The 19,477-nt window shown below is 43.5% G+C and overlaps 1 protein-coding gene across 1 annotated transcript; it reads right to left on the reverse strand.

Annotated features, from left to right (window-relative positions):
• Positions 1-9,853: 9,853 nt before the first annotated feature.
• LOC140551579 (uncharacterized) lies at positions 9,854-17,265 on the reverse strand. The gene is made up of 2 exons (XM_072675055.1): positions 16,445-17,265; positions 9,854-11,400 (listed from the first exon to the last, which is right to left on the reverse strand). Exons 1-2 carry the CDS (start codon positions 17,253-17,255, stop codon positions 10,772-10,774), a joined length of 1,440 nt encoding a protein of 479 aa, XP_072531156.1. The 5' UTR covers positions 17,256-17,265; the 3' UTR covers positions 9,854-10,771.
• Positions 17,266-19,477: the final 2,212 nt, after the last annotated feature.

Consider the following 19,477-nt stretch of genomic DNA (forward strand, 5'->3'; position numbering starts at 1 on the left):
GAGAGAGAGAGACAGAGTGAGAGAGAGAGAGAGAGAGAGGAGAGAGACAGAGAGAGAGAGAGAGAGAGAGAGACAGAGTGAGAGAGAGAGAGAGAGAGAGACAGAGTGAGAGAGAGAGAGAGAGAGAGAGAGGGAGAGAGACAGAGAGAGAGAGAGAGAGAGAGAGAGAGAGAGAGAGGGAGAGAGACAGAGAGAGAGAGAGAGAGAGAGAGAGAGGGAGAGAGACAGAGAGAGAGAGAGAGAGAGAGAGAGAGAGAGAGAGAGAGAGGGAGAGAGACAGAGAGAGAGAGAGAGAGAGAGAGAGAGAGAGGGAGAGAGACAGAGAGAGAGAGAGAGAGAGAGAGAGAGAGAGAGAGGGAGAGAGACAGAGAGAGAGAGAGAGAGAGAGAGAGAGAGAGATAGAGACAGAGAGAGCGCTGCACTTCCTCCACTGCCTAAAATTCAGCCCAGTATGATATTTGATAAGGGTGTGTGAGTGAGTGTGAGAGTGTGTGAGTGAGTGTGTGTGAGAGTGTGTGTGTGTGTGATAATGATTTACCATGTCTCTTTCTAGCAAAGTTTCCTCTGAATGGTTTCACTGCACCACTTGTTTCACTGTATTATATAACTCTATTTATTTTATTCAACCCAAATGAAGTTCTCTGAATCAATGGTGCTCAAACTGTGGTTAAAGGACTAGTAACTGGAGTCTCGAGTTCTACAGCTGAATGAGCTAATGTTGATCATACCTGACTTACAGGGTCGACATGGGATGTGACAGTTCAGTTCAGAGACGGACAAACTGATGATAATCACAATCAAAATGACTTTATTTACAAATAAAACACAGGAACTTTATTTACCTCGTCAGATCAGCACGATAACATGCTAATAACATGTAAACAAACCAACAAACATAACAGTATTAGCAAAATGCACATACAATATACAGCATATACAATACTACATAGTAATGCAGTTCAGTACTGTGTATTTAATGTTGGTGGACTGTTGAGCATGACCACCACAAAAATTGTTTAGGTGCTGCATGGTTCTTATTGTTATGGAGCAGTACTGCTTTCTTGAGAAGACTTCCTGAAACATCCTGAGGTCAGCCGATCTGCCGTGTGGACAACAGAACATCCGCAGACAACCATGAGAAGGCCAAACTGAACAATTCTGGATCACAGGAAACAATATATATATATAACATATAGTGAATTAAACAGTGCAATGGTCTAATTCTCTTTCTCAGTTCTAGCTCGAAAAAACTATAAAAATAATACTTTTTGTTCTTTCAAAAAACAGGTTGGAAGAATTGAAGATGCTGACAAATACTGACAAAGCTAATTTAAATATCAGAGCTGTGCCAACTAACATTAAAATTAAATTAGTAAACTGTAAAACTTAAAAAAATTACTTTAAAATGTGAAAGGATTCCTTTGAACAGTCATATGGATAAATGTGAACATTATTAATGACACACCGGTGATCTGACTAGTTCCATGCATTTGTTTTTTAAGATGCAATCCAAAAATAATGAGCCTTATGTCAAAAACAATGACAGCAGCTGAGAGAGAGTGGTCTGAGGTAGAACACAGTTATGAAAGATGCACAATACTCTAATATGCTTGAACATTAATGCTGTTTGAAGACTTTCTGATCTCCTTCATTGTTCTAGAAGCAGTAACAGTCCCGTGACATTCAGGAATCCTGAAATAGAAGATGTGAAGTGTTCAGTGTCTTGCATGTGTGTCTTGCAGTGTATCATTAAAAATGAGCAACATATGACCCTGTGGAACCTTACTGCTTTTCTTATAGCCTAATGCTATAAGATAGGTAGACAGTAAGGTGGATAGTAAGTGTAATTATGGCCCCATTCTTTAAATATAATATGCTGGGCCATGTGTGTGTGTGTGTGTGTGTGAGAGAGAGAGAATAAAATGTCAGTCCAGGATTTATTCTTTACACTGCAGTAACTCTACTTACCTGTATTCTGTATTCTTTGGTTACCTGTGTTAGGTAGTTAGTTAGGCTAGTCAGATTACTAGTTAGACCTCTTCTTGCCTCATTAGCTGTTGTGTTTGTTTGTATCTTATTGTGTTTATTGGTTACCTGTTAGTGAAGTCCATACATGAATTTGTCCAACTTGTCTGAATCTTCAGTTACACACAGAAGTGCAAAATGGATCCCAGATTAGTCCTGAATGAGGTAAAACGAGGCCATTCTCCAGGACCTGTATTTTAAAAAAGCCCATATATAAAGATTAGTGTTCACTATGTTTGCCATTATTACTATCCCACAGGTTACAAAATTCAGACACAACCACAGCCACACAAACCTCAATGACGCAAGCAGTCATTCCTGAAGTGAAAGCGGGGTTTCTCTTTCATGTCATTTAACTTGTTCAATGTACATTTTAGAACTGCCTTTTTATTAAGTCCATCTGGATTCAAACTACACACATTAGCCCTACAGGTTTAAAGCAGGGGTTATTAGAGCAACCATACAATTTTATTTCCATTTTTAAAACATAGATATTAATATAACTATATTATAAAGATGACGCCACATTGATTTAGCATTCAAACACTGTAATACACTGTAATATATTAACTTGAAGTAGCAGGTTGTGTAATTGTATGTGTGGTGCACCTGTACAGTAGCAGTAAGCAGGTGATGTCTTGACCCGGGTCGGTTTCTAAACAGACTTAGGTGCGGGTCAGTGGAAGTATGAACACAATACAAACTGAAGGCATTTAAACGAACCTCCATGTAGTCTACAAACTGAAGGCATTTAAACGAACCTCCATGTAGTCTCCATGCAGACCTGCCCACGTTGCTGTGCTTTATCTTCTGACTGACGCTTTAGCTTGGCAGGGCTGTGTCCCAAACCACACACTACCACACAGTACAGTGTTTCACAACTCACCACCATTATAGCTGAATTCTGTAGTAGACATGTGTGTGAGTTGGGATGCAGTTGTTGTAGTTGGAATGGAACTGAACTACAAATTTAAACAAGTCCTGGTTCTCCAGTTTCTCACTCACACAAAGGTGCTAAAGGTAAAGGTGTAGCTGAAGGCACTCCTTTTTGAAGCAGACAGGGAAATGGTGTGGAGCATTTCAGATGTTCTTCAGGCTTTAGGCTGCAATAAGTCCACAGAACATGCCGTGATCATCAGATTTATTTAGGAGACTCACCCAGAACAGTTTTATATAAAAAAGAATCCATTAATCGCTTACCCACTTAACCTCATAAACACGCCACTAGATTTAAGAGCACACATTGTTGTGGTAACTCACTCCTAACCTATGACCACTAGGATACTGGTGCGACCACTTATCTTTGCATGTACAGTTAGGGACTCACGACAGAACAGCCTGTTTTGAACACTGTTTTGACACAACAATGATCGGTTTGGACACAGTAAACTACAATAGAGATGAACTTTCTTAAGAAAGGTTTCAGAGCACATTAATAAAAACAGTTGTGACACTATACATCAGATAGTGCTGGACGATATGGTAAAAATACTGTATCATGACATTTTCATGATACACAATATTTATCTCAATACATGTAATTAATAAACATATCAGCAGGGACAGATACTCGCCTGTACTGAATACAGTGATATTTATTTATTCTACATTTACTCATCTAAATAAATCTGTATGCAATGTAACAGTTGATCAGTGTTTATTAACATATTCTCAATATGTTTAGAAAAGTGTAATGTGTAATCATTTTATATGTCATGCACATAGCCACATAGTGCTGACTACAGACTGACTATATGACTTCAGTGATCTACAGGCAATGAAAATTGGTCATTAATATGAATAAGCACATTAACATGCGGATTTTGACTGAAGTTGATCAATGAAACACTCACTAATGACCCCCACAGTGAACAGGCCATATTTGTCAAGCTGCATGTTTCTGGTGGCACAGCGTTACAGCACACAGTTTTATAAATCCGTCCCAAAATGTATGTAAGAACCATAGCCTTTCAATCACACAGTCTTTTCCATTCAGTCCACTCCGACTACCCATCCTGAGTCATAACACATTCACATTTAAAGCTTTAACACACAGGCAGATGCTAAAAGACAGGCTGAGATCACGGAGAAGGGAGGTCGCAGAACAGACGTCTACACGAAGCCTCAGTTTTCTCCTTTAACTCTCTGAAGAGACGACAACAGCAGTTGTTCTGCGGCAAGGACTCCCGAGGTCATGCGCAGGGTCAACCGGTGGTCCCACTCAGCCGTCGACTCTGGTTGTTGACTATGGCAGCCAGTCATTCCTGGACCCGCCGTGGTGTTGACTATAAAGGTCAACAATAGCTGTCGACTATAGCGTCCTTGCTATGCCGTCAACTATAGCGGTCGACTATAACCATCAGCAACAGCGACTGTGCCTTGGTGTCGACGATAGACGTCGACTATAACCATCAGCTACAGCACGTGTGCAATGGCGTCGACTATAGCAGTCAGCTGTAGCTACTGTGCTATAGGGTTACAGACCTCTACTGAGGTCAACTATAGCCGTCAGCTACAGGATCTCTGCTACGTGTTCAACTATAGTAAACAACTACAGCGTTCAGCTATAGCGTCCATGCTATGATGTAACCTATAGTGCTCAGCTATAGCAGTCAAACCCTGGTGTTAGCTATAGCACTTCACTTTAGAGACAGAAAGCTGTCAGACTGCCCTGCTGTCTGCGTTCAAGGTGTTTGGTTGATGATAAATCAGAGCTGATGCAAAAAAAAAAACTGGGCTAGAAAGTGTGTCATGCTGATGATGATGACATCACTAACACACACCCCACTAAATGGGTCCAACAATGGGTCATGGGTTTTATACCTTAACTGCATCTTGATCTTCACACTTATATATTACACACTTATATATTACAGAGATCAGCAAAATGTTTTCTACACAAAATCATCAGTATTTACAGCTGCTATACTTGTTGCTTGCGTGTTTTTAATAAAAGGTGCAAATTTAAATGAGAAAAAAGCTCAAAAGTAAGAGTTAAAAATAAGCTAAAATGTTGTATGAGTCAGAATCAGTGGCGATTCTCAACGTTTTGAACGCAACCAGCAGTCTGTGTTAATCTGGCCTTCCTCTGCTCTTAGTGCTCGTCTATAGAGATCACACCAGGGAGCTGGCTATAGCTGTCACCCTCGGGGGGTGAGGTGAGCTTCTCGCCTCTCCTCCTCAAACGAGCTTAAACAAAGAGACAATGCACATACAATAAACGCAACAGTGTCTTGTGTACATGTCTAATTATGTCTAATTAGTAAGTAAACCAGTAAAGCACTGACCTCTCCTAGGGGCACTGGTGTGGACTGTACTCGGCCTTGCTGTCGTATCCGCCAGGCTGGTCCTCCGCTGGTTTCTGTGCTTGGTTTCCCTTTTGTTCTGTAACTTTTTCTCTTTTCTAAAAGCAAAAAGGGGTTAAATAAAACTTAATTTAACACTTTACCCCATTTTAAAGACATTAACACCTCACTCCCTCACCCTCACATGATATTAATTACATACTGTTAATAACAGATCCTGAACTGTCTAGTATCTTAATGGGCTGTGTGGTTGATTATAACCATGAATTAAGTGAGATAGTTAAATAAACTGTGTGTGCCCTCGCCTCTCCACATCGGGCAGTGCTAGGTCTGGACGTCTTTCCTTGGCGCTGTCCTCACTGTCCTCACTGTCCCCACTGTCCTCTGCTGCTGCCCCAGACCCCCGGCCTGCCATCGCCCCTCAGCTTTAGCTGGAAATGAACAGGACCAGGACACACACCTGTACATTACTGCTGATTTATGGCCACATTAATAATCAGTTTGAAGTGTATAGATCTCTGATGGTCGTGTTGATATAATACTTCTGTCACAAAAGCACAAGTTAACAATGTGTCAAACCTAAAAACCCGCTGATGCTAAAATCACAGCTAGTTACCTCAGGTAGCACCATTAGCTTCGAAGCTAACGAGTTTCTCACAATGTGCACCCTAATTACTACAAACACGCTCTCTGTTAATATTTCTAACTTATTCACACATGTAAAGCTTCTAAAAAAACAAACTGGTTTTAAATTGTGATTAAATTTAAACTTACAGGATTTTATCCGCTCATAAAAATACAGAAAGCGACCAAGAACTCCGACCGTCACACAGAACCTCAGACTGCAGCTTCTGCCTAGCAACAGTCTCTGATTGGCTGGTAATAAAAATGTGAAACTTTGTAATTGGCTCATTTTGAACGAAAATCTGCATAGTGACAGTCTCTGATTGGCTGATTAAGAAGGACGATCTGATGGGCTAGCTGTAGATATTTGGCTCCCTCTCCTGAGTGAGAGAGGTCTACTGCATGTAACTCGCGTAGTCATCCCGTTATAATCAATAATTCACAATACAAATATTAGATTAAAAGGATTTTTATTGCAGCATTTTATTACAGTACAATTATTGCCACTGACGTTATTATAAATCCAGCTCATGCACTACCTTCACCATATGTATATATGTGTACTGTATATGGATTAAATACACTATACATTAGCTACATAACACAATGTTTTACATAACACACTATTCACCATGTCCATTAAACATGTACAGAGCTGAATAAAGACAACATATTACCAGTACAATGTACTTTTTTATACAACAATAATGAAAGTTTCAGCTCTGCTGGTGGAAGTACTCAGTGAGGGTGGGTGTGATCACCCTCTCCAGCTCTGACTTTACACTTAGGAGATCCTGAAGGATGCTCCTTAAATGATTAGTCATTCCTCTCAACTTCCAGATGAACCGTCCTGCTTTTGACACCACTTCCTTCTCCTGAAGGGTTTGTTGGGTTTTCAGCAGAGCTAAGTCTTTCCGCAGTCTGTAATTTCTAAAACTCAACATAAAACTTGAACTCAGAACACGGCGTAGAGCCGAGAGCAGTGGGCTGATGGCCTCCTTCCTGTCCAAAGTCCTCTTCAGCTGCTGCACCAGTCTCTGTAGGTCATCTGTCTGGAGGAGTTCAGCAGCTGTGCTCGCTCGGAGATCCTCCATCTGATCTCTCATCGGAGAAGACTGTTCTGTTTGATACTGCAGTATCTTCTCAACGTGGCTACAGATGTTGCTTAAGAGGCTGAGAACTTCAGCAGATGTTGTGTTGAAGGTCTGCAGGGCCTGTTCAGTCTCCTCTGATATTATCTTTTGTTGTTTTATCATGATAAAGCTGACATAAACGTAAGCCCAGAAAGCAGCGATGTATATTGGGATTTCCTTACCTAAAGAAATACCAAGAGTGAGGGCCACGAGAATATGAACAAGTCCTGATGCAATTAAACACAGGGATGCAACTGTGTTTAACTTGATTGCTTTGCAGTATTGATTAAAAAACTCATCAGAGCTCTTTTCCAGACACTGGATGATCTGCTGGAGTTCAGGCTGATGTTCTTCATGCAGTCTCAGGAACTTGCTGCTGTTCTCCAGGAGATCTTCTAGCAGTGCTCTATCAATAACACACACAGATGGACACCTGTAAGCAGGTGAGGATTAACAAACTTCAAACTGAGGTCAGGGACTGAATCAACCACTACGCTGACCTCTCCTCATCATCTGGAGGTCTTTTTGTGCCGTCATCACTGTCTGCCCTGCTCTTGGCTTCCATTCCAGTTCCCATCTCCTCTGTGATCTAGTTTGACAGAAATATAATATTGATTTCATTTCTGAGGTATTTAAATCTTTAAATATGCAGGTCACTGATGTTCGCACACAGAGATAATATACACTGATCAGCCCTAACATTAATACCACCTGACGAATATTGAGTAGGTCCCCTTTGTGCTGCCACAGCAGTTGAGCCTTCGATGCATTGACTCCACGAGCCTCTGAAGGCGTCCTGCTGTGGTACCTGGCTGTAAGACTAATGTTGGCAGCAGATCATTGTCCTTTCTTGGAGCATTTTTGGTAGGTACTGACCACTGCATAACGAGAACACCCCACATGACCTGTCTGATGTTCTGAAGATGTTATGACCCAGTCGCTAGAGCATCACAGTCAAAGTGTCTCAGATTCTTACTCTTGTCCATTTTCCCTGCTTCAATACGAAGGTAGGAACGTACCTGTTACTGCACCCTATCTGCATATTACTATCTGAACATCTGATGAATGTTCTAAGGTACTGTAAGTAGGTCTCTGAAGAAGGGGGGGGGGGCATTTTAGTTAAACAACAACAAAAAGAACATGCTTAACCGGTCAAGAGAACCATGAGCCGAGGTGTTTATACTGTAAATATATCAGTTTAGTTTGAACCCAAATGAATTCCTCATGTGACGTAATGTGTTTGAGTAGGTTTTGATCACTTTATGAATTGAACTGTGATCTTTAAGTTGAATCAGCTGAAGTCACTGCACTGTTTCAGTGATGTGCGGGTTACCTGTAGGGTTTACCTGATGTCCAAGCAACACGACCTCACCGCACACTCTTACTGGACTTCCTTTTCTTGTAAAGTTAATTCTGTTTATGTTGGCTCAGCTTTTGGCAGATGGTTGATATTACTCAATTAGGCTAACATCTAGAAATTAAAATGACAAATATAATTATAAAAAATATATAAATGTAAAATGTATTTACTTAGTTCAGAAGCTTCAATTGAAGTATTTAGACTTTGTATTATCTTATCTTTAGTAAATTTAACAGTTGGTTCAGCAAAGCCTAACATCATGTGTTTTAAAGCGTGTCTGCTTACAGTGGGCTTAAAGCAACACAGCGTCCTTTTCTTTTATGGTCAAAAAAATAAAAACTAAAGAAAATTAAAACTCACCTCAATCACAAGCAGCCCGCTCACTGTCCGTGTTCCAGGATCAGGATAACAGACATTTCTTTCAGTTTTGGTTATAGATCACGAGTCACATGATGAGTAACTCCTCCAGATGAATTTACATACTGTACCTGTACCTGTGTGTGACCAGCAGGTCCTTTCTGTAAACTAGAATAGTTAAACAGTTCAGATGAACAGACTCAGTCAGAGTCGGGTTTGGTGAGAAATGCTGGGTTCTAGATAACCTCCCCCAGTCAGAGCTGTTCTACAGTGGAGGTTCTAGATAAGCTCCCCCAGTCAGAGCTGTGGTTCTACAGTGGAGGTTCTAGATCACCTCCCCCAGTCAGAGCTGTTCTACAGTGGAGGTTCTAGATAAGCTCCCCCAGTCAGAGCTGTGGTTCTACAGTGGAGGTTCTAGATCACCTCCTCCAGTCAGAGCTGTTCTACAGTGGAGGTTCTAGATAAGCTCCCCCAGTCAGAGCTGGAGTTCTACAGTGGAGGTTCTAGATAAGCTCCCCCAGTCAGAGCTGTGGTTCTACAGTGGAGGTGAAGGGAAGCAGACGTCTGAAGCTCTAATAATAAAAGCTCCTCACAGAAAGTTCTTCACCTAATGGTGATGAAGATGCTGCCTGATGCCTGAGACACGGTTCTACCAGAGTTCTGAGAAGAGTTATCATACGTCATACTGAGAGGAACTAGATCAGAACATACCACCTGATACTGTCTTTATTAAATTATTATTAATAATCCTTCCATAAAATATCACACCTCTCTGTAAACTCTCATAACTCAAATCTGCTGTTTGTGGCTCAACGCGCTTGGAGGAGAACGCTAACGGCTAACTCAGTAATGACTATGTTATTGCAGGGTGCCAAACTCATGATCTTCCAATGGTTCGGCCAACACTCGGACCAGTGGTTCCCAGTCCTGCTGCTGGAACGCTACCATCCTGCAGATTTTGGCTCCAATCCACCCACCTGATCCAACAAACCAGCGTCCAAGACTGAACGCCACTCTCCTGGAGACTAAATCAATAAAACACACCGGCGTGGAACAAACTGTAGAGAAGTTTATGGATTTGGGGGACTGGGGTGAAATGATCAGTTCTACAGGTATACAAAACATACAGCACAGTGAACAGTGAGGAGCTCTTCTCATACAGCGATAACGTCCTTCTTTATGCGCTGTCCAGGAGTCCAGGAGTCCAGGCAAGAGTCTTAGGGAGGATTTTCCTTCTACACTCGTGGGCCGCTTTCACACCTGCAGTGTTTAGTCCAGTTAAATCTGACTCTGGTTGGTTTTCAGCCTTGGTGTGATTTGTTCAGACAGGTGTGAATACAGTAATCACACGCGGATACGGACCAGAACAACCGAACCGAGACCCCCGAGAAGAGGTGTTCCCTGTTCAGGCTCAAACAAACTCTCTGATCCTGATCCGACCCAAATAACAGGTGCACTCCTCAGGTCTGAGCTAACGGCTCCTGTAGACAGGTGTTAACCTGGTTTACGGCCCAGATCAGTACTACAGCTATGAGCATATCCTCTCTGCTCCTCGATATCCCGCTCTAGTGCGCCGCTCCAGAGAAGTCTGACCAATCAGCAGAGAGAACGTTCTCATGTGATTTGTTGTGGCTCATTTTGGTGCGCTTGGATTTTTCCCTGTATGGAAACAAACCAACCCAAGGAGAACCCACCTGACTCAGACCAGATGAAGCAGCTACAGGTGTGAAAACGGCCTTAAAAATGAAGGTGCTCCAGATGGGTCTTAGAACCACTAATTGTTGGTTCCAAAGAGACCCATGTTTGAACCTTTTTGAGGTCTAAAGAACCTTCAGTGGATGGAAAGGTTCTTCAGACTCACACCTCTACCCTGAAAGCACCTTTATTTCTGAGAGTTTAGAGACATGTATCTAAGAACACCAATATTTAAAATCCGGTTGTTTTTTATTCGGCACGTTCTGAGAGTTCTAGGTTTCGAGAACCACGGTTATGGAATTATCCTCCTCCCTGTGAACGCACCGGTGCGTCTTCAGATTTTTGGAGTACTTGAAGCTGTTGCCGCACTCGGCGCAGTAATACGGCTTCTCTCCGGTGTGAACGCGCTGGTGTCTCCGCATGTGGCCGCCTTCATTAAAGCTCTTCCCACACACCGAGCACTGATACGGCTTCTCCCCCGTGTGAACGCGCTGGTGTCTCTGAAACGTAGCTCGATGGTTGAAGCTCTTGCCGCACTCTGAGCACTGATAGGGCTTCTCTCCTGTGTGAGTGCGCTGGTGCTGCTGGAGAGTATCGTGAAGGCGAAACCTCCTCCCGCACTCCACGCAGCTGTACGGCTTCTCCCCGGTGTGAATGCGCTGGTGTTTGGTGAGGGTCCCCTTCTCCGTGAAGCTCTTCCCGCACTCTGAGCAGAGGTACGGCTTCTCTTTCGTGTGGGTGACCTCGTGTTTTTGGAGATTGCTGTGCTGAGTGAAGCCCCTCCCGCACTCTAAGCACCAGTACGGCCTCTCCCCGGTGTGGATGCGCCGGTGGACGTAGAGGCTGCTCTGTCTGGTGAAGCTCTTCCCGCACTCTGAGCAGTGGTACGGTTTCTCTCCGGGGCAAACCTGCTGCTGTAGCTCAAAGCTGTCCTCAGCCTCTGAGCAGTGATGGGTCCTCTCCACGCTGGCGTCCTGCTCTGGGTGTCCCGGAGATGGGTCAGTGTGGACGGCGTCGGCGAACATCTGCTGAGAACAGGAGATCTCTCCCGTGTCTTCCACATCCTCACACTTGATCTCTCCTAATTTCAGCATTCCTCTCGGTAGCAGGGGAGCTGAAACTGGGTGGAAAGCAGAGTTCAGGAGCAGGAGGGGAACGTGGGTAACTTCTGGAAGAGAGAAAGAAATGTTCAGTATTTGAAACCTGATAAAAATTTTTACTGAATTAAATTTAAGCAGGCAGGCCGTTAGAAACCTCACAGTGACGGCCTGGCAAGCACCAACATATCCAAATTATATATATAGATATATAAATATATAAAAAAGAAATAATAAAAGTAAAAGCATGTACAGATATCAGGTGATGAGATCCTTGAAAGCCATGACAGAAAGTGTCCAGTTTTAGTGCAGTGATGAGCAGCCGGGGTCAGTCCTGGATACAGACAGATGACCTGCTGTTAAACAGAGCAGATCCTGGATCACATGAGTAAGGGGGTGAGAGTAGGGTTTTACAGTCAGAGAGTCAAAGAAGGGCTTTTAACTGATGAATAAAGAGTACGGTGATGCGTTTGGAGGGGGGCAGTCACAGGACACTGTACAGCAGAGTGGTGCAGAGAGGGTCAAGCTTCCAGTCCATCAGAAGAAGCTCAGTCTTTTGGATAAGCAGGAGTCGGCCGCTGGTTCTTTAATCCATCCTTCCTTCCAGCTTCACATCTGCTAGCCCTGGTCAGGGTCGCTTGGGTCCAGAGCTAAACGCATCACCGTACTCTTTATTCATCAGTTAAAAGCCCATGTGATCCAGGATCTGCTCTGTTTAACAGCAGGTCGTCTGTCTGTATCCAGGACTGACCCCGGCTGCTCATCACTGCACTAAAACTGGACACTTTCTGTCATGGCTTTCAAGGATCTCATCACCTGATATCTGTACATGCTTTTACTTTTATTATTTCTTTATATACATTATAGATATATATATATATATCATTAGTATATGTTGGTGCTTGCCAGGCCGCCACTGTGAAGGTTTTGATGGCCTGCCTGGTCAAATTCTTGGGCAGAAAACCCACTGGACTGGAGTGCGACCCGGTCAGTTTCAGATCAGGTAAAACACATATAACCATATAACAGACGCAGGCAGCTCGACCCGGGGGCTATTTCACCAAGCCCGATTCTTCAGATGGTCAGATAACTCCAATCAGAACGCTCCTGAGCTCCTGAACTTCTAAACCCTGCTCAACTTTCAGAACAGTCGATGAAGGTCCAGTTTAGAAAAGGAGGTGAAGTTTCATGTTTCTGAATAAAGACAATTATTAAAACAGTTCAATCATTTCTGATTAATAAACTCATCAGAATCCAGATGTTCTACTGAACACAGACCTGCTGTGTAAGGTTCCTATAGGTTCCTTATCAGAAGGTCCAGTCCGGAGCCGGTCCAGTCCGGGGCCGGTCCAGTTCTACAGTACACACTGGTAAACAGTGCAAAACCTCACAACAGCTCATTTACAGACTCCCACAGTTTCAGCAGCGGAACCGCAGAACCCCGAGCTGGTCTGAACTGGGTTCTGCTGGTCTGGTGCTGGTGCTCACAGCCCAACAGACACTGGTTTCACTGGTGACCAGCTCCTCCACTTCCATTACGACGGACCGGCAGCCCGCGCTCAGGAGCCCGGGCACGCTGGTGTAGGTGGGGGGGGGCGCACTAGCGCACCCGCCGGGTCTGGAGGAGGAGCTGCCCCTGCGGCCCAGCCTCGCACCCCCGCGGTAAAGCCTCCAGCACCAGGAGCACGAACCGCCAGCATGAAGGTAAAAGCGAGCCTACCTCCCTCAGGCGAACACAGCAGCACCCCCTTCTTCTCCGCTTCATCTGGCTCGCGGAACGACAGGATTAGCGCCACCATCTGGTCAGCATCGAGGCAGCGACCCCACCCGTATTGCGGCACAGCCCGCCTCCTGCGTTACGATTGGCTGGTACATGTACGAGTAGTCCGGTTGACCAATGGAGAAGTTGATCACCTCACCATAACACACACACACACACACACACACACACACACACACACATATACATACATAATATATTCATTAATACTTATTTTTCAAGTCATATACAATATATATTCACAATATACCTATATATGTATATGTATATATGTATATGTATATATGTATATATATATGCTACTCATTTTCTTATCTTCAAGTAAATGACACAAACCCATGTTCATTTTATTATGGATTTATTAGCAGCATCTTCTGATACAGTGATTTGGGTTTAAATGCTGAGAACATTTAGTAATAAGTGACTGATGCAGTTCAGATTCAGTCCTGCGTACTGTTTAACGTAAGCAGCTGGAGGGATAAAGACGTGCTATAAAAAAGGAAGAGCTGCTGATTCAGACAGTGATCTGAGGCAGGTAGACTCTACCATGGTCTCCAGGTCCAGGACCTGCCACCGCCGGAGCACTATTCTCATTCCAGTTAGGAAGCATCAACTATCCTGTCCTGGAGATCAGATCCAACACATCTGGCTCCAGTACTCAGATGCCCATGAAGACCTTCCCTACCTGGATGAGGTGTGTTAGATTAAGGTAGGAGATAAACTCTGGGAGGTGGCAGATCAGCAGGGCCAGGACTGAGAACTAAGCATAAGGTCAGTTAGCTCTACCTGTACATTATTCATTCTTTATGCATTTTTACTTTTATCTTTATTATTATTCCTTATTATTGTATTACTGTGCTGTTATTGTGTATCTGCTACTGGCTGCTACACATTCTTTGGGATCAGTAACATATCTATCTATCTATCTGAACACAGTAACACAGATGAACATCTGATTTTTACAGTCTTTGCACCCAACATTAAAAAGCCTACTTTAGATGAACACACTGATCCATCTGTTTTTATGACTATATTTCTACATTAATCCAGGAAAAATCACAAATCACTTTGTAAAATATTGTCAGTTTTAATCATACTCAAATTCATACAACCACAATAGTAATAATAATAAATGCAGAAGAATAAACAAATAACTGTACGTATTTAATTGATAAGTGCAAGGGATTAAAAGTGCTAATTATTAGTGCACTACACACTTCATCTGCAGCACAACCACAACAACTCTGACTAACTCCAGCCACTAATTCTAACTCATTAGCTGTTAATGAGCTCTCAACTTACTAAATACACCCAGCTCTAACAGTCCAGTGAAAACACTGTCAGAATGACCACACTCTGTCTGGGAGGAGCTTCTTTCCTCAGAAAAAGAATCTGTCTAAAAACAAATGAATGACTTTGTCCTAATCTAATCAAATCTAATATAATCTAATATAATCTAATCTAAATACAAACGGTCCTATAATTCAGTTTCAGAAAATAGATCAAATGATTTAATAATCTTGATCAAATCTCAGGATTAATTCAGAACATTAAATTTAGCCTTTTTATAAGGTGAGTATTTTACCCTGCTGGTTTTCTTCCCCATGTTAATGTACTAGATAAAAGCCAGCAGCAACAACATTAGAAAAAGAAACATGCCAACACTTATCTAAAACCAGTTGCAACCCCCCTCCCCCCCAAATCACATTTACACATCAGTTTTAACATTTCGTATCCAGATTTTCACACAGTGTATGTCTGCACACCCAGCATGGCATCATCTTCATATTCATAAGGTGACCGTTCTGCATGTGCATATAGGTAATGAAGTTAGATAGCTGAAGATAAAGGACGTCTAGTGGAACATCTGAGTATAGGTCATGCACACCGTTCTTCACATCACAAACCCTTCTAGGTCAAACACTTGGTGCTAGAGATAAAGACTCAGCTAAGTCTGCTAAAGGGACGCATGCAGGGATGCATGCATATCTTACACTCTACGTTTCAAAATGTTCAACATCTTCTCAACAGTCCAGCTACGGGCGGAGGCTGGAGGTGGGGATGGCCAGGGTGGACTTTCTGAAAGCCCCTGAGAGTGGATCAGCGCAGGGTATAGTGTGTAGTGTGTAGTCAGACTCCAGCAGAACACAGCAAATGTGAACTTATCAAAAGTGCTGAATACTGTATCGTTACACTGCTTCATACTTTTATTACCCAACCGCACCAGAATGTGACCATTTAAAAGAAGCTGGTGAATTAGGCTACGTTCACACAGCAGGCAAAGAGGAAACAATCACAACAGAGTGAACAGGGGGGCTTGTGGTCCAGCGGACTATAATCAGAGGGTCGATGGTTGGAATCCCGAGTTGTGCTGCTTGCCATCAGCAGCCGGAGTCAGAGAGAGCACAGCTGGCCTTGCTCTCTCAGGGGTGGTGGAAATGGCACTAGCTGTCAGCTGTGGCAATTGGAAAAGAGGCGGTGGCTGGCTTCACATGTGTGTGGAGGAGAGGTGTGCTCGACTTCACCCTGGTGTTGGAGGCACTGCTCGTGATAGGGGGAGTTCAGATGAACGGGGGTTGGGTATTGGTCTTCCAAATTGGGTAGAAGATTTAATGATGGGTATCCGGAAGTGAGGTTGGTGGCAGGAGTAGTGATGGCTGATACATCTGTGGGTAGTGTGCACTCGCGAGTAGGGTTAATGAGCGTTACTTAAAGGTGTCATAGTGGAAGCAGTGCCCCCCCTGATTTTACTGCACAACTATTTGTGTACACATACTCTTCACACTATCCAGTCTCAGTGTTTAAATACGTTTTCATCTTCTTGATCTTATTTCTGGGTCATTTTTGTTAATTAAGCAAATTTGTGAGGATTACAGACACTGGACCCCCCTAAAATTGCCTTGGCCACTCAATGCCAATCCCACTCCTTCAGTCCTGCTCCATCTCCTGATTGTGCTCCTCCGACGCTGTGGGAGTATGGGGGAGAGAACTGCTGATCATAGCGGGATCATCCGGATCTTCGATGTAATCGGGTACAATAACCATAATTACAGAATTATCATCCTCTATCTTAGTGCACTTGTGTATCTTTAAGCTCTTCGAGTACCTGAAGCTCTTCCCACACGCCGAACAGTAATACGGCCTCTCTCCGGTGTGAACCCGCTGGTGAGTTTGGAGATTGCTCAGCTGATTGAAGCTTTTCTCGCACTGTGGGCAGTGATAGGGCTTCTCTCCCGTGTGAATAATCTGGTGTTTTTTGAGATGACTGCTGTCACAGAAACTCTTCCCGCACTCTGAGCAGAGATACGGCTTCTCTCCGGTGTGAATACGCTGGTGTACCTGGAGGTTAGTCTGTTGATTAAAGGTCTTCCCGCACTCCGAGCAGACGTACGGCTTCTCCCCCGTGTGGGTGCGCTGGTGCAGCTGGAGATTGCTGTACCGGGTGAAGCTCCTTCCGCAGCAGGAGCAGAAGTAGAACCTCTCTCCTGTGTGGGTATACTGGTGTTTTTTGAGAGCATCGCTCTCTTTAAAGGTCTTCCCGCACTCTGAGCAGTCAAACGGCCTCTCCCCCGTATGCCCGCGCAGGTGTTTCTTCAGAGTTCCTTTGTCAATGAAACTCCTCTCACACTCTGAGCAGGGGTACGGCTTCTCTCCGGTGTGAATGCGCTGGTGGACCTGAAGATTGCTCTGTCGATTGAAAATCCTCCCACAGTCCGAGCACTTGAAGGTCTTCTCCACGGCGTGAGTGCGCTGGTGTGACTTCAGATGATTCTCCTGTTTAAAACACTTCCCACACTCCAGGCAGCAGTACGGCTTCTCTAGGATGTCATGTTTAATCTCATCTGGGGTCAGCAGCCTGATGTGGTCCTCAGGTGGCATCTCCTTCTGCACACTAGAAGGAACATTTTTGGAGGAGAAAAAGAAAAGAAATATTTGAGATCAAAGTGTGCATTAAAGTGTGGCACAACTGTGTGACATCCATTTACATTTACATTTACGGCATTCAGCAGACGTTCTTCTCCAGAGCGACTTACAAAAGTGCTTTGCTATTTACCCAAGAAAAACCTCAGCTAGTTTGAATAGACTAATAATTCAAAGATCCTCTAATCTTAGACTCTACTAAACACAAGTCAATATGGAGACCACTCTGCTATTCCCCCAATCCTCTCAGAAGAGGAGGGTCTTCAGTCTGGGTTTGAGGACAGTGAGCGTTGGACTGAAGTATGAAGGGACTGGCTGGTCCAGTCTTGGCTTTGTTAGACCAGAGTCTGAATCTGATGAGGGAAGCAGCTACAGGAAGCCAGTAAAGAGAGAACGCAGCAGAGGAGGAGCTGAACATGGCTGAATTTAGAAACGTTGAAGATGACCTGTGCTGCTGTGTTCTGGATCAGTCTGATGGTGCGCAACACCCCTAACACAAAGACGCCGCCAGGCACAATGAACAGATCCTTAATTCGACATCATTGTAAAATCTATAGTGTGAAACTCCCAGGACTGTCTTGAGGAACCTTTGGAGCTTCTTCAGTTTGAAACTGTGGAGGAAGCTCTCCATTAGGTTCCTGTTGTACAACAGGGTAGTTTGTAAAACCATTACTCAGTTTTAGACGCTGATCATTTCTACTCATCTTTACCAAGAGTGCCTTCATATTATATATTCATCATTGAGAATTTCCCCACTGTGAGACTAAGAAAGGATTATCTTATCTTATTATATATAACCCTGTAACATCAAACACTGCACTAATAACTCCTTCCCATAAAATGTCCAACACTTTATTACACTACTGCTGCCACCACTGTTATTACTCACAATAATAGTTATTACAGCTATTATTACAACTGCTACTACATTACTTACAAACGTATTTCCCAACTAAACGTCCAGGATGAGGATCACTTTATTGGCCATGAGTCCATTTACAGGTACAAAAGTTCATGAGCAGAATATTCCAAAAGTGACACTATAGCCGAGCTCCCTATTGACACCAGCAGGGTGCCGGTCGGGCCGGGCTGTTCCACTGACGCTGTGTTGTTACGTGCTGCATCAGCACTGTGTCACTTTTAATTGAGTCAACAGTATCCCAGAGGTCCTGGTATGCAGGACCCAGGCAGTGCCTCAACTCATCCTGACTGTGTACTGATTAAAAAACCTGTGAAAATAGAAAAGACTATTAGGAAAACCAACCAGTACCGGACAAGTTGAGCTCAACTGTCCATTTCCACATCCCTGAATCCTCCGCTGGAGGACTGATATCTAGAATTCATTCATTACCACTATTCTACTCTTTTTGTGCATGCAGGATTTCAGTTCATTCAGGTTATGTATATTGTTCCTCATTTCATTTTAATGGAAAACTTAATTTCATGTAATAATTTGTACTTGATTACATTTAAGAACCAACTGAACCAATTAAAGCAGCTACATGTGACTCTTACCAGATAACTAAAACTCTAACTCTAAACTCTGTTAAAAATATCATTACCAGTAAATAATTTCACCTTTCGGAGTATCAAATGATTAACTACAGTTTTATTAAAATTTACTTTTTTATATCACAACATACGTCAACATAAGGTTGATATGATTCACTGTAGTTTATTGTCAAGTGGCTCCGAAACAGAACTGACAGATACTACACGAGGTATATGTTCAAATGTTTGTGGACACCCCGGCTAATGAATGCATTCAGCTACTGTAAGCTGCACCCATTGCTGACACAGATGTGCAAATGCACACACAGCTTGTCTAGTCCCTGTAGAGAAGAAGTACTGCCAATAGAATAGGACTCTCTGCAGCAGATCATCATCATGACCCTATTGGCTCCATGCTGCCTAATAATGCCAGGCGTGGGCTAGAGGGGTATAAAGCCCCCCAGCATTGAGGAGCTGTGGAGCAGTGGAAGAACTGTGTTCTCTGGAATGATGGTGGAGGAGCTCCATCCAGTACTTTTAGGAGGAGTTGGGGATGATGAGGTGGGGTGGTGATCATCATCCAACATCCTGACCTCACTAATGCTCTTGGGCACTCTAATGCAATCAAATCCTCACAGCAATGCTCCTCCAGAATCTAGTAGAAGGTCTTCTTCTCTGGACAGTAGAGA

This window comes from Salminus brasiliensis, chromosome 3, assembly GCF_030463535.1.
Source record: "Salminus brasiliensis chromosome 3, fSalBra1.hap2, whole genome shotgun sequence".
In the NCBI taxonomy this organism is placed as follows: domain Eukaryota; kingdom Metazoa; phylum Chordata; class Actinopteri; order Characiformes; family Bryconidae; genus Salminus; species Salminus brasiliensis.

Coding starts and splice junctions, on each gene's coding strand:
- LOC140551579 (XM_072675055.1), bottom strand. CDS start 17,255: ATGCCACCTGAGGACCACATCAGGCTGCTGACCCCAGATGAGATTAAA. Junction 11,401..16,444: donor GATACACAAGTGCACTAAGA/TAGAGGATGATA, acceptor AGCAGGTTTGCC/CCGGAGAGAAACCGTACCAC.